At 42.7% G+C, this 13483-nt stretch overlaps 1 protein-coding gene across 10 annotated transcripts in view; it reads left to right on the top strand.

Annotated features, from left to right (window-relative positions):
• Positions 1-13447, top strand: part of LOC139389852 (intermembrane lipid transfer protein VPS13A-like) — a 58755-nt gene extending 45308 nt beyond the window's left edge. For 7 of the 10 annotated variants that reach the window (XM_071136835.1, XM_071136832.1, XM_071136840.1 and 4 more), the window contains 9 exons: positions 4480-4561; positions 4773-4886; positions 5044-5119; positions 5303-5466; positions 5696-5980; positions 8818-8903; positions 9037-9160; positions 10950-11024; positions 11199-13447. In XM_071136835.1, the coding sequence (XP_070992936.1) occupies positions 4480-4561; positions 4773-4886; positions 5044-5119; positions 5303-5466; positions 5696-5980; positions 8818-8903; positions 9037-9160; positions 10950-11024; positions 11199-11249 (1057 nt within the window). In that variant the 3' untranslated portion in view covers positions 11250-13447. Of the gene's footprint in view, positions 1-4479; positions 4562-4772; positions 4887-5043; positions 5120-5302; positions 5467-5695; positions 5981-7014; positions 7287-7318; positions 8215-8817; positions 8904-9036; positions 9161-10949; positions 11025-11198 lie in introns of those variants that run through there. The other 3 variants (XM_071136839.1, XM_071136838.1, XM_071136837.1) reach the window with 3 other exon arrangements.
• The last annotated feature ends 36 nt before the right edge of the window (positions 13448-13483 follow it).

The following is a 13483-nucleotide window of genomic DNA, read 5'->3' as shown; positions in this document are numbered from 1 at the left end:
TATTCATAAGCGTAGCAGGCTGTCAATTCTGCAAACAAAGTTTCTAGGCTGGGCTATTAGCAGGACAATATATATTGGTTATGGCTCCCGAGTGGTGCACAATGGGATTGTCTTGACGTTCTCAAGTTTTATCCACTGAGATAGCGGTGGGCGCACGAAGTTGAAAGCAGGGGGCACGGGATGGACCGCAGCGCACAGAAGACGGACCTAGCTCACGGAAGGGGGGTGGACCCCCACCCCACTGGGTAGCACAGAGCAACACTTTAAGGGGCATTGCACTAATGGCACTGACTAGGGAAACGTTCCCGCTTGGTGCCTGTCTGCACGTTCAAACTAAAACAATGTAACTAAAAATGGTGCGAAAAATGTCCCTTAGATATGAATTCAGGGCAGAAATGATTAAATATTAAAGCATTAGACCTCTCACTAAAGGCATCAGTCTAAAGTTATACGTAAATCCAAACTGGATTTAACAAAAAATGACATGAAAAAAACGCACATTTGTAAATCCCAAACTCTAAAAGTAATTGGAAAGGTAGATACAAATTATTTGTGACATTGTGGTTACAATAAAGAATGTAAACAAGATGCTGTGTTTATTTACAGTAGTGATGGACAGCTGGAGACATTTTGAGAACAGGTTTTCAAACACTTGTTTTTCACAAGTGTACTGTAGCTGGTGTAGCCCTATTAGTAGGACAATACTCTTTATTGCCTTTTTATCACTCAAAACGGCAGTACAGTATTTCTTCATCAACATCTTTATGCTTTCGTTAATAAAATAACAAAAAAAGCCATTCAAATTGCAAATGTTTATTTAAACTACATTTTAGTTGCACTTCCACCCAGCTCCACAACCACGGGTTAAACCTTGCTGAGATGATCAATGTATTTGACCCAGTTTATACCCTCATTTCCAAACCCTCATTTTATACCCTCATTTCCAAACCCGGGCGGCAGTGTGTTTTGGGTCATTGTCTGCATTTGGAGAATAAAAAAAGACATTTAGCCTAAAAGCCAACATTAGGTACAATACTAGATATATACATGTAAATAGGCCTAAACATAGCAAAATATTGCTATAATCCTACCTTGAAAGAAACGATGTGGTCCCAGAAACACCTCTCTGACATAAGGTCCAGCATATCTCTTGATGGAGGCAACATTGAATTATCGTGGAACACATAGCACTCCGTGAGGTGCATGTACCTTTTGCTTTGTAAATAGGTGAATTTACCATCAAAAATCCGATATGGGCCTCGTCCCTGGCGAGAAATTGGCACCCTCACATGGCGTTTGAGCACATGCTTGGGACTCAGCTTGCTTAATCTTCTTCCTTTATTTCTGTAGCAAATTGCTCAAGGTCCACGGTTGATTTGTCTGTGAAGATGTCTTTGAATGTCTCGCTAGCTTTGATCCGGGCCTGCAGGATGCAAAGTTCTTTGTTTGTCAGACGTATCATCGGGTCGAAACTACAGAAAAATAAGTTGTCCCTCAGCTGCTTGATGAAATCTTCCATCACCTCTGTGACAATGCTGCGGCCTGGTCCAAATCAAACAACTCAAGCTTCCTAGTAAAGGCCTCAAATTTCTCCACCATGTCCTCGACTGTTTCCCTCTTCCTTGTAACTGCAGATTTAACCCATTTAAGTTACAGAATATGTCCACAGAAAATGCTGTGTGTGCAGCTTGCAGTTAACGAATCAATGTTTCTGCTTCGGGCCTCTATATGGGGCGGGAATACAACAGACAGTTCTCTGCTTAGATTCATAATTACGTCTGAGATTTAATTATTTGCAAACAGCAATATTTTCATTGCAAATAAGACACTGGCTTGGCATTGGGAAAGATAAACGCATATCTCTGTACATTCTTCTGAAACTTTGATTTTCATTATCACCCTTCTTGATACTTTTTATCTTGCCATCAAGCAAATTATTCTGATCAAATGTTGACGTCAAAAAAAGTAGTGTAGCCTACGTACTGTAAACGTGTTTTTCAACAAACAGGAATAGAGAGTAATCAGATCAAAATTATCTGATTGTCACTGAATTTATTATGTACTAAGCATATGTGTTAAACATGTTAAATTTGTAGTGTAGTCCAATTTAATTGCTAATATTATATACTTACTATGTTCTGGCCTGCCGGCTATTGGCTCAGAAAAATTGGGCCAAACCTAATTGACGAACCCTGATATGTCTTACAGAGCCTTTCTGTAAGTCCACTCAAGTTTCATCAACTGTCTTCTGACTGGGATTAGGGTGTGGAAACAGTCACATTGTACAGCGCCATATTTTCCAAACAGAGTGGCGCACTGCATCGCAGTGCAAACTACGTTGCTACAGATGCTTGTACCCGTGCCGGCCGCGACTGGGAGACCCGTGTGGCGACGGTGGGCTTTTGGTTTCTCCCCCTCTAAAAACATAAATAATTCTAAATAACAAACTGGCTTTATTTACAAATTAGTAAATGTCTCACCCCGTGTTCAAGAAAGTCCTTTTTCTCACTCACTTTAGGTTATTTGAAAACTAAATCATCTCCAAAATATCGTTATTTAAACAAAGCGATTATTATTAATTAATTTAGGATTATAGAAAAGCTAGAGGTCGACCGATTTAATCGGCATGGCTGATTAATTAGGGCCGATTTCAAGTTTTCATAACAATCGGTAATTGCCACTTTTGGACGCCGATTACATTGCATTCCACAAGGAAACTGCGTGGCAGGCTGACCACCTGTTACGCGAGTGCAGCAAGGGGAGCCAAGGTAAGTTGCTAGCTAGCATTAAACTTTACTTATAAAAAACAATCAATCTTCACATAATCACTAGTTAACTACACATGGTTGATGATATTACTAGGTTAACTAGCTTGTCCTGCGTTGCATATAATCAATGCGGTGCCTGCTAATTTATCATCAAATCACAGCCTACTTCGCCAAACGGGTGATAATTTAACAAAATAACATTGCGAAAAAAGCATAATCGTTGCACGAATGTACCTAACCATAAACATCACTGCCTTTCTTAAAATCAATACACAGAAGTATTTTTTTTAAACCTGCATATTTTGTTAAAAGAAATTCATGTTAGCAGGCAATATTAACTAGGGAAATTGTGTCACTTCTCTTGCGTTCATTGCACGCAGAGTCAGGGTGTATGCAACAGTTTGGGCCGCCTGGCTCGTTGCGAACTAATTTGCCAGAATTTTAAATAATTATGACGTAACATTGAAGGTTGTGCAATGTAACAGCAATATTTAGACTTAGGGTTGCCGCCCGTTAGATAAAATACGTAACAGTTCCCGACCAGAGAATTCCTATGTCTGTAGAAAAGCAATGGAACGAGAGCTAACTCTCTCACTCTGCCAGACACCTGGCTTAATCAGCTCTCATTCACCCCCCACTTCACAGTAGAAGCCTCAAACAAAGTTCTAAAGACTGTTGACATCTAGTGGAAGCCTTAGGAAGTGTAATATGACCCCATTGACAATGTGTATTGGAATGGAAAAGAGTTGAAAAACTACTAACCTCAGATTTCCCACTTCCTGGTTGGATTTTTATCAGGTTTTTGCCTGCCATATGAGTTCTGTTATACTCAGACATCATTCAAACAGTTTTAGAAACTTCAGTGTTTTCTATCCAATGCTACTAATAATGTGCATATATTAGCATCTGGAACAGAGTAGCAGGCAGTTTACTCTGTGCACCTTATTTATCCAAGCTACTCAATACTGCCCCCCTGTCACCAAGAAGTTAAGGGCTGGCAGAGGGAAGAGCAGTTGATTGACCGAATAGGGTCAATTAAATCACTGTTTCTCTCAAATAAAAAGCCTGTCGATGATGATAAAATAATGAATAAAAGCATCACTTATCCCATTCTTCTCAGTTGTGATGCCAGTCAGACAACTTGCATGGCAGGGAAAAATAAGAATTTGTAGGCTTCTGTGCATTTGTTTTCCACAATTTTGAAAAATCACCAGAAGTCAGAGATGGGGCTTGATTTGGCTTTCTTAAGTCTGTTTTCTAAATTGTCTGAAAGATTTCCAGTGCACTAAAGTCAGGTTTCCTTTCTTTGGCCCAGACCTGATTCATCTGAATGAGCTCAGATGACCCTGAAGAGCTAACCCCTGGTTTTCTATCTTTTGACTCTGAATTGTTTAATGGGGTGTGTTCATCTGGCAGGGGAATAAATATGGAGGAGACTTTTTCTAGAGCCAACTCAAGGTCAACTCTGAGAATATAGAAAATAGTGGCTTAACCAGAGTAGAATGCATCATGTGCAATGGTTCACTCACTCACTCACTCACTCACTCACTCACTCACTCACTCACTCACTCACTCACACCATACAGAGACTCTACAAAACCACTTAATGCTAATTATTTGCTTATGGCAAGGCTTTATTCAACCATGTCCTTTTTTTTGTTTACATTTACGCTAGAGTCTGACCCAAAGTCATTTTCTGTAACTTCCCTAGATTGGCCTTCTTCGAGCTGACCTTCCAGTTTCGCACTCGCCAGCAACTACAATGGGAGGTCATCAGACACTACTCGAAACAGGTAACGTCTCACACACATTCCACTCCAAGTGGGCTCCAATGGCCAAACCCAAACTGAAAATGTGCACGTCCAACGCAAATGTTCCCACTTCAATTAATTCATGTGAAGAATGTTAGTTCAATCCAGGTTCCTCATGTTAGAAAGGGGAATCCTAACAACTCATTGCGTTATTATGATACACGACTGAGCCGTGTTCTCATCTGTGTCCCAGGCGATAAAGCAGATGTATGTGCTGGTGTTGGGCTTGGACGTGCTGGGAAACCCCTTTGGACTGATCCGAGGTCTGTCGGAGGGAGTGGAGGCTTTCTTCTACGAGCCCTATCAGGTGAGACCACAGTACAACCAATATGAACCACACCAGGTAGGTGCTAAATCCCTTGTAGCACCGAACACTACCAGCATGGATGTGTACTACTTGACACAGTGCGGTAGTTATCCATTTAGATGGCATGTATCTTAGTAACTGTTTTGGGCTTCTCCAGGGAGCTATCCAGGGGCCAGAGGAGTTTGTGGAGGGTATGGCGCTGGGGGTGAAAGCGCTGGTTGGAGGAGCAGTAGGTAAGTTATGCTCTCGCTCATCTCTTTTCTGCTAACCTTGATTCTCTTTAGTTCCTTCATTGCCATCCCTCCACTTCCCGACTTAACTGTGTGTGTCCCCTGACATATATATCTCTTCCCTCTCCTATCTACTTGGCCCCTCTCTCTTCTTCTCCACTGTGTTTACGCTGTCCCCTCTCCCAGGTGGCATTGCGGGCGCTGCCTCCAGGATCACAGGCGCCATGGCGAAGGGTGTGGCTGCCATGACAATGGACGAGGAGTACCAGCAGAAGAGACGGGAGGCTATGAACAAGCAGCCTAGCGGCCTGAGAGAGGGCCTGACCCGCGGAGGGAAAGGACTGGTGTCTGTGAGTCTGACCTACTATAGTATGCTAACACCAGTACAGCCTAACTGACCCAGCAACACCAGCATAACCGGGGACCTGTTCAGTAGGACCCAACGTAGCAAAATTGAAGATGAGCATTGTTGTCAATTGAACACAACCAGTATAGCTGAGCAGTAGAAACAGTCTCTCAGGCCGGTTCTCTCTCAAATATGCTACTCTGTCTGTAACACTCGCCTTTTCTCCGTCTCAGGGCTTTGTCAGTGGGATCACAGGGATTGTCACCAAGCCCATTAAAGGTGCTCAGAAGGAGGGCGCGGCGGGCTTCTTTAAGGGTGTGGGCAAGGGGCTAGTGGGTGCTGTGGCCAGACCCACTGGAGGCATCATCGACATGGCCAGCAGCACCTTCCAGGGCATCAAGAGGGCAGCTGAGACATCCCAGGATGTGGAGAGTCTGCGTCCGCCTCGCTTCATCCATGAGGACGGGGTCATCCGACCATACAAGGAAAGAGAGGGCATCGGCAGCCAGATGCTACAGGTAACAGGAATTCTCGGGAAAACAAAACAAACCCTTATTTCCTCTAAACAGATGGCTCCCCTGACTTGGGTGGTGTTCATTAGGCACCAAATGGAGAAAAAAAAGGAAACTACATGAACCTGTCCAATAAGAAACGCTTTTCTGTTGCAAAACTTTTCAAAAGGTTTTCCCTCTCGTGTCCTAATGAACACGACCCTGAGGTCAGGGTTCATGTTAATGAGTGTGGCCTCACATAGAAACACCCCCTCACTCCATCTCTCGCTCCACTTCGCAACCCCTTATTGCTTCTCAGTCGCGATTAGGTTTTCATTATCTCATCCTGTGATTATGTGCTTTCACCCACCTGCTCAAAAGTTCTCCCATGGCCGCATGGCTGCTGTAGCTCTGTGTGTGAGTCCCACTTAGTGATGGAAATGGCAGAGGTCGAGTTCCTGCCCGACTAGATACGCATGCGTTGTGTTGCATAAACCAATGGTTGCATTCCACGTCATGGACTGTGCAGTCAGGCATCAGATTGCTATATCATATGACGTAGTTAGCTGATATGTTAATTAACCCATCCAGGCGTTGTAAAATCGGGCACGCGTCTGCCATGTAGTCGAGCAGGAACATGACCGGAGTTGGGGCCGATTCAATTTCAATTCAGTCAATTCAATTTGACTCTTGAGTTTTAATGGAATGGACCCAACCCTTGTCAGTGGCCTGTAGGGCTGTAGTGGAATGGGACCGTATTGAGCAGAAGCTGTAGTGAGCCAAGGCATTGAGGTGTTGGCTGTAATTTAGTTTTGTGTAGTTGTGGGGTCACTATACTTGTGGTTTCTAGCTGTAGCTTGAGCACTACCAGAATCTGTACTGTACTTCTGTATTGATGTTTCACTGAGAATGCTGAAGTGATGTCCTCCTTTTATTCCATAAAAAAAAAAAAGATATCCGTAGAGCTGGAGATGAATAGTAGCGTCAGTCTCTGTCTGTCTGTATGTGCTTGTCTGTCTGTCCTGACATTGGCTTTGTCTTCTCTCTTGTCATGTCCACAGAAAACGGTGGCCTTCACTGAAGGGAGTAGAACTGTCAGTGATGATGATGATGATGATGAACAAGCGCTATACATATCAAATGTGTTATTGTTACTATTGTTGATGTGGATGATTTCAAGTAGAATGGAATTGATAAGCACTAGTTAATGCTTTGGTCTTTCCTAGTTTATCTTGAAGCTGCACTGTACTGGCGTTTTTGAGTGGTGATATGTTGTTTTTGTAGCGCTAGAGATGATTAGAGACGGCCGTGTCTGTCCTGTCTGTTCTGACATTGGCTTTGTCTTCTCTCTTGTCATGTCCACAGAAAAGGTTGGCCTTCACTGAATGGAGTAGGACTGGCAATGATGATGATGATGATGATGATGACAGCTAGAATGGAATTGCTAAGTCCTAGTTGATGCTTTGGTCTTCCATAGCTTTTAATGTGTTGTCAGTCAATGTGGAGTAGCCTGCTCCAGCAGGATATTTTAACATTCAATGCATCCCGAATAACACGACTAACCAACTGCCAGCCAATTTGTCATTCTCGGCTGTTTGTATGTTTTGTTTACTCTAGACATACACTGTGTTTCAATAGTTTTTATGAAACACCCATGTATTCTCAGGATTCTGCTGCTGCAGGACCCCTCTTGTCATGTAAAAGCATAATTCTACTTAATTTAACCGTCTTCTGTCATCCAACCTTCTACCCTATCATGTAAGGGGGAGGAGTCAGAAAGCCAAGAGACTCGTCAATCATACACTTTGATCTGAGAATAAATCGTAATATTCTATTTTAGAGCAAGTTTATATTATTCACTTTATCTGGAATCCTTAAAGGGACACTTCTGGATTGTTGTATAGACTTCCCCAGAGTCAGATGAACTAGTTTTGCAAGCCAATGCTAACTAGCGTTAGCACAATGACTTGAAGTCTATGGGTATCTGCTAGCATGCTCACCTCTGTCCACAAAACAGAAATGATACCAAAGGTGCTGGGGTGGACAGTGGTGCTGTTTCCCCTAATGCAGATTCCATCTTTAAGTTCATATGAAATCTGTTGTATTGGTCTGGACTGGATTCATGCAATAGTCAGTCAGCAGTCCTCCCTCTTGGCATTTTGGCACCTCCCTCTTTCACAAGACTCCTTGCTATGCGCGCAGTCACATACTCATAGCCAGCACAACTTCCCTTCTGAATAAAGTGCATTTTGAAACCTCTATATCGTCTTCTCATCCCTACCTTTTCCCTTCACTTCATCAACACTCATTAACATGCTTTTATGAGCAGTTTATAAACGGTCCATAACAGGTATACATTGGACTCAATGACGTATCAGTGTACCGCAGTGGAACATTTTAGATGTCGTATGACATGTCTCCGGGTCAAAGACCATGGCCCTGTTTTTGAATATTTTTTAAAAGCAACCTTGGTTCCCTTGACGTGATCACTGATCTTATGCAATTTGATGCGTAAGCAACTGTTGTAGCAGAGCTTTCTTCGATCCACCCATGTCAGAATCTCTTCAAAGAAGACATAATCAAACGGGGGCCTAGGATGTGTCCAGTATACAAGTTGTTGTCAGGTCAGGAGGTGAAGTAGGTGTAGATCAGCAACAATACCATCAGATCATCTGCCAGAGCCTGTGTGAATGGTCAACATCCTGAAGCCATTTTAATCAAACTTTGGATAAAGGTACCGAGTGACTCGTTTGTGTATCATATCAACAGTAGACTTAGCGTAGCATATGTGTTTTTATATACCCAATTTGATATCTTCTCAAATGTGCTTGAACAAACCTGATAAGTTAATATTTCTCTTTTAGAAAATTGAAAACGGAAGGTTCGCCAAGTACAGATACTTTGCGCACGCCAAAGTGAACGAGTCCGATTTCCTGATGATCACCAAAAGGTAAGAGGCTGGCTGGGGTTTGTTTCTAAAAGTGGACTACAGTGACTTAAGAGTGCTGCTGTTTCACTTCCTGTGTCACCGTCTTGTCTGTCAGTGAATGTTCTGAGGCTCTACTTCTCTTGCCTTTCACCAGGGGAATCTTTTTCGTGACCAAAGGTACATTTGGGCAGCTGACCTGCGAGTGGCAGTATCTGTTCGACGAGTTCACCAAGGAGCCCATGATCGTGGAGGGGAGGCGGCTTCGGATCGAGGCCAAGGTATCCTCATCTGCTTATTGTCATCCATACACAGGCACACACAAATGACTAACTACCACATGAAACTCTCAAGTATCAAACTGCTCATCATATCTATCTGAATAACCACTCCTGTTTCCATCCATCATGATACTCACACCTGCCTAGGAAATACACATTCACTCATTTGCATCCAAACTGTTTGTTCCTCTATTTTAACACTAGAACTGCTGGGCCTCGAGGGACACCCCTTCCAGCTAATGAGCAGTCATTCTTTCTAACCGTGTAATTAATACGTTTCATATATGCTATTGGTAAAATAATCATTTGGTTGTGTTCATGAAGGCGTTAAGTAACATTTTCTAAATATAAAATAGCATTTTCATTAGTTTGTTACTGTAGGCTATATGTAAAAACACAAAGTGAACTGTTCAATCAATTTTATAGTCATGGTCTTTTGTTACAACTATGAAACACAAGTCATGTGTTTTTTGTTGTTGTTTATTTAACAAAATACCCCAAGCACAAAGACAGGTCAGCAATGCGCTCGGTCAAATGATTAAAAGATTAACCTGAACATCATTAAAAGCTCCAAGTGTGCTTGATAATTAGTAAAAATCTGCACAAAATCAATAATTGCATTTTATAATGAATGCGTTGATACGACAGCAGTCGCTTATTGTCAGCTCATGCTTACATGGTGTGCATTTTCAGCAATGGCATCAATTGGATATCATTTAGCGCTTATCCCTCGTCTTGACAGTCAACACGAATCTTCGCCACTTTCACTCGCATGACACACTTCCCACAAACAGCTGTCTTGGGTTCCGATCTTTGTGCGCCTGGCCACATGGCGCTGTCCCCTCCCCTGGGAGCTGTGCGCAATTTGGCTCGTGTGGAATCTTTGCTGCTGCCTTGGCCCTCATGTCTCTGTCACGTAGCCCGTATGTCAGACTCATGATGAAGTCTCTCCTGGGCATGGTGTTGTTGATGCACTGCTTGAACAACACTTGTGCGTTGATGGCAGCCAAGTCCAGCTTGTTATAGAAAACGGCAACAGGCCAGCCGGCGGGTGCCTCCTTTCAGAGTACAGCCGTGCTTTATAAGCCAAAACATACACACCATCCTATGGCACAGTATAGAGCAGTAAAACATGAGCATTATTTTCCCATAGGAAAAACAACACGTGTTCTACAGAAGGGCATAATGCCGTCGCATAAGTTTATCTATATATGGCGATGCGTATCATGTAATATTGATATGCCTTTGCTTGGTTGTAGTGCGTCGTGGATCTGGTTTTCTCATCGTGTCCCCGTCGATGGCAACTGTCGGCTGCATGGTGCTCATGACAGGGATGTTATTTCTCGACTTGCTTTGGTAAAGGGCGAGTGCTGTCTTGTCATTCTTCGGCACCGTTGTGGAGTACAACGGCTGTGCGTGTGCCTTATTTTGCGCAGCGTGATGGAGCTCTATTCCAATGTCGGAGAATGAGTGGAGCAGGCCCTACTGTCGGGAGGGGGGGGGGGGACCATTCAAATAATGACTTGCCTTCCTAAAACTGGTTAAAACTCCAGTTCTGTTTGTGATGTTAAGATTCTAACAAGGGCAGTGTGTTCTATAGACTTATTTAGGAAAAGTCAAGGACAGAGGTGGACATGACTTAAAAATGGCAGAGCAATAAAATCAATACATTCATAACCATTCAAAATGACTGCTTCAGAGGTTCTAGTGCTGACAGTATCTCACCGTACATCCCCCTATTTCTCAGAACTCGTGTTGAACTAAAAACAATTTCCTGTGTGTGTTTCAGGAGAGAGTGAAGTCTGTGTTTCATGCCAAAGAGTTTGGGAAGATAATAAACTTCAGAAGTCCAGAAATAGCCAAGGTGGGTTAGCATAACATGAATATAAACTGCTGCCAGTCTTTATACATGGCAAACAGTATTTGTCAGTGATCAACACAAAACTTACACAATAGTTTATTTAGGATGTGGTTCCAAGTTGTAATGTGACTTTTGATGGTGTAGTTTTTAAATGCGTATGGTTTTGTTTATCTGCAGTGGGTTCTTAACAAGCTTGAAGACGCCAGGGAGAGTCTACACAAATACTGATTGGCCACTCTAATAGGGCCACCAACCAGCACTGAGACATGACAAAAAAGTACAACGTTGACTGTTATAGTGTGTGTGTATGCATGCTAGGGAGAGTAGGGTGTGCCTCCATCAGTGTACTACTAACTCTCAGGTTAGACTTTCTCTTTCATTCTCACACACACACACACGGACTGTCTGGACATCTTGCAGACACACACGGACTCCACTATCACAAACACCATCACTGTTTCGGTTGTACACAGCAATATGGCAGGAATATCGGCTAACTCCTTGCACTACCGTAAGCCTGCATGAGGTTGTACCCGAAGAGGCCGCGGTGGGAGTATTTGATGGCGGCAAACCTCTCGCGGATGTTCTGTCGGTGTCACAGGTGAAGTGGTAGTAGACAGTCTTTTCTCGGTCTGGGTTCTGCTCCTGGTACATCTTCAGGATGAACTCCCTGGCTGCTTTAGGGTCATTCTGCAGCCCTGGAAATGAGCTTTAGTTCTGATGTGTGGAGTCAGCCTCTATCTCTATATCAGCTTGCAGTCTGTCTGTAAAACGATGTTTGTGTTGTGAACGGCGAACACAAAACCCTACACACTGTCACCGCTCCGATTGTACACAACTATGTGCTAGAAATGTCTCCTTTTCCCCAAATAAATGTTTTTTTGTTGTTTTCGTTGATAAAGTAGGGTACCTGAATGACTTTTCAAACTGCCACTGTTGAAGTAGCCCTATCCATCACATTTCAATCCGTTTGCCAGTTACTGAGTGATGTGCTTGAAAAGAGATTGTGGCCAAATGTGAAGTATTATTGTGGGACTCGGAGCACTGGGTTTAACTGCCTTGATATGTATATGTTACACACACTGTTATTTTACTGGTTTATATAGGATGGGGGGGGGGGGGGGGGGGGGGGGGGACACACATACATACAAACGTTAAACTGTTCATCTGCTTGTTGTGATAGTTATTCTGTACCAATACTCCCCATCTTCCTAAATCACTAACTTATGTTTTTCTATACATTTCTGCAAGCTATGACTTTGCACGTGATCGAAAAAAGCATGCTATTTTTATACAGTACACGTCGATCTGCTGTAAAATGATTTCAATAGAGTGTCCTGTGTGTACATACAGGTAACTTCCAAAATAAAGGAAACACCAACATAGTGTCTTTAATAGGGCATTGGGCCACCCAAACAGCTTCAATGCGCCTTGGAATAGATTATACAAGTGTCTGGAACTCTATTGGAGGGATGCGAAACCATTCTTCCACAATAAATGTAATATTTTTGTTTTGTTGATGGTGGTGGACAATGCTTGGGATCTGGTGACTGAGTCACCCTGGGGTGGCAGGGTAGCCTAGTGGTTAGAGTGTTGGACTAGTAACGGGAAGGTTGCAAGTTCAAATCCCCGAGCTGTCGTTCTGCCCCTGAACAGGCAGTTAACCCACTGTTCCTAGGCCGTCATTGAAAATAAGAATTTGTTCTTAACTGACTTGCCTAGATAAATAAAGACACCCGCTCCTTTAAACCCTCTATGCTCCTTTGAGACCCCTCATGGGCAACTGGGCATTTTTATATTATGACCCTAAGCATGATGGGATGTTATATGGTTAATTTACTCAGGAACCACACCTTTGGAAGCACCTGACTTCAATATAATTACTCAAGTGTTTCCGTTATTTTGGAAGTTGTGTGTATAGATATCGCTCTCTATTTAAGACACAGGCGACACCTTAATTGGGGAGGACGAGCTCATAGTAAATGGCTGGAATGGAATCAATTTCAATGGTATCAAACACATGGAAACCATGTGTTTAATACCAATCTATTCCCTCCAATCCAGCCATTGTTATGAGCCGTCCTCCCCTCAGCAGCCTCCTGTGATTTAAGATAATCTATTGAGGGGTTGTATCTCATCATTGGCGATTTTCATGTTTTTATACAGCAGGTATGCAATGCCATTAACGACGAAGAGTTATGCAATGGAGAGACATATATTTCAAATAAATTGTCAGCTGCTACATTCATACTCAAATGTTTTAAAGGTTTGTTTTGGTTTGGGGTCACTAATTAATGTAACTAAATTATTTAATATGTTTTGCCTTTGTCAGCAAGTGCTCTCATTGTGAGGAGGTATAAAATCACTGGTGCAGGTAAAGTTCTGCCATTTTTTTGAAAAATAAAGGGTCTATTTAATTTGTTTGGTATTGGTCTTCCTGTCATTATGGGATCTACAAAGAC

This window comes from Oncorhynchus clarkii, chromosome 30 (assembly GCF_045791955.1).
Source record: "Oncorhynchus clarkii lewisi isolate Uvic-CL-2024 chromosome 30, UVic_Ocla_1.0, whole genome shotgun sequence".
Lineage (NCBI taxonomy): Eukaryota > Metazoa > Chordata > Actinopteri > Salmoniformes > Salmonidae > Oncorhynchus > Oncorhynchus clarkii.
The sequence above is the reverse complement of the archived record's forward strand: the minus strand, read 5'-3'. Positions and strand labels throughout refer to the sequence as shown.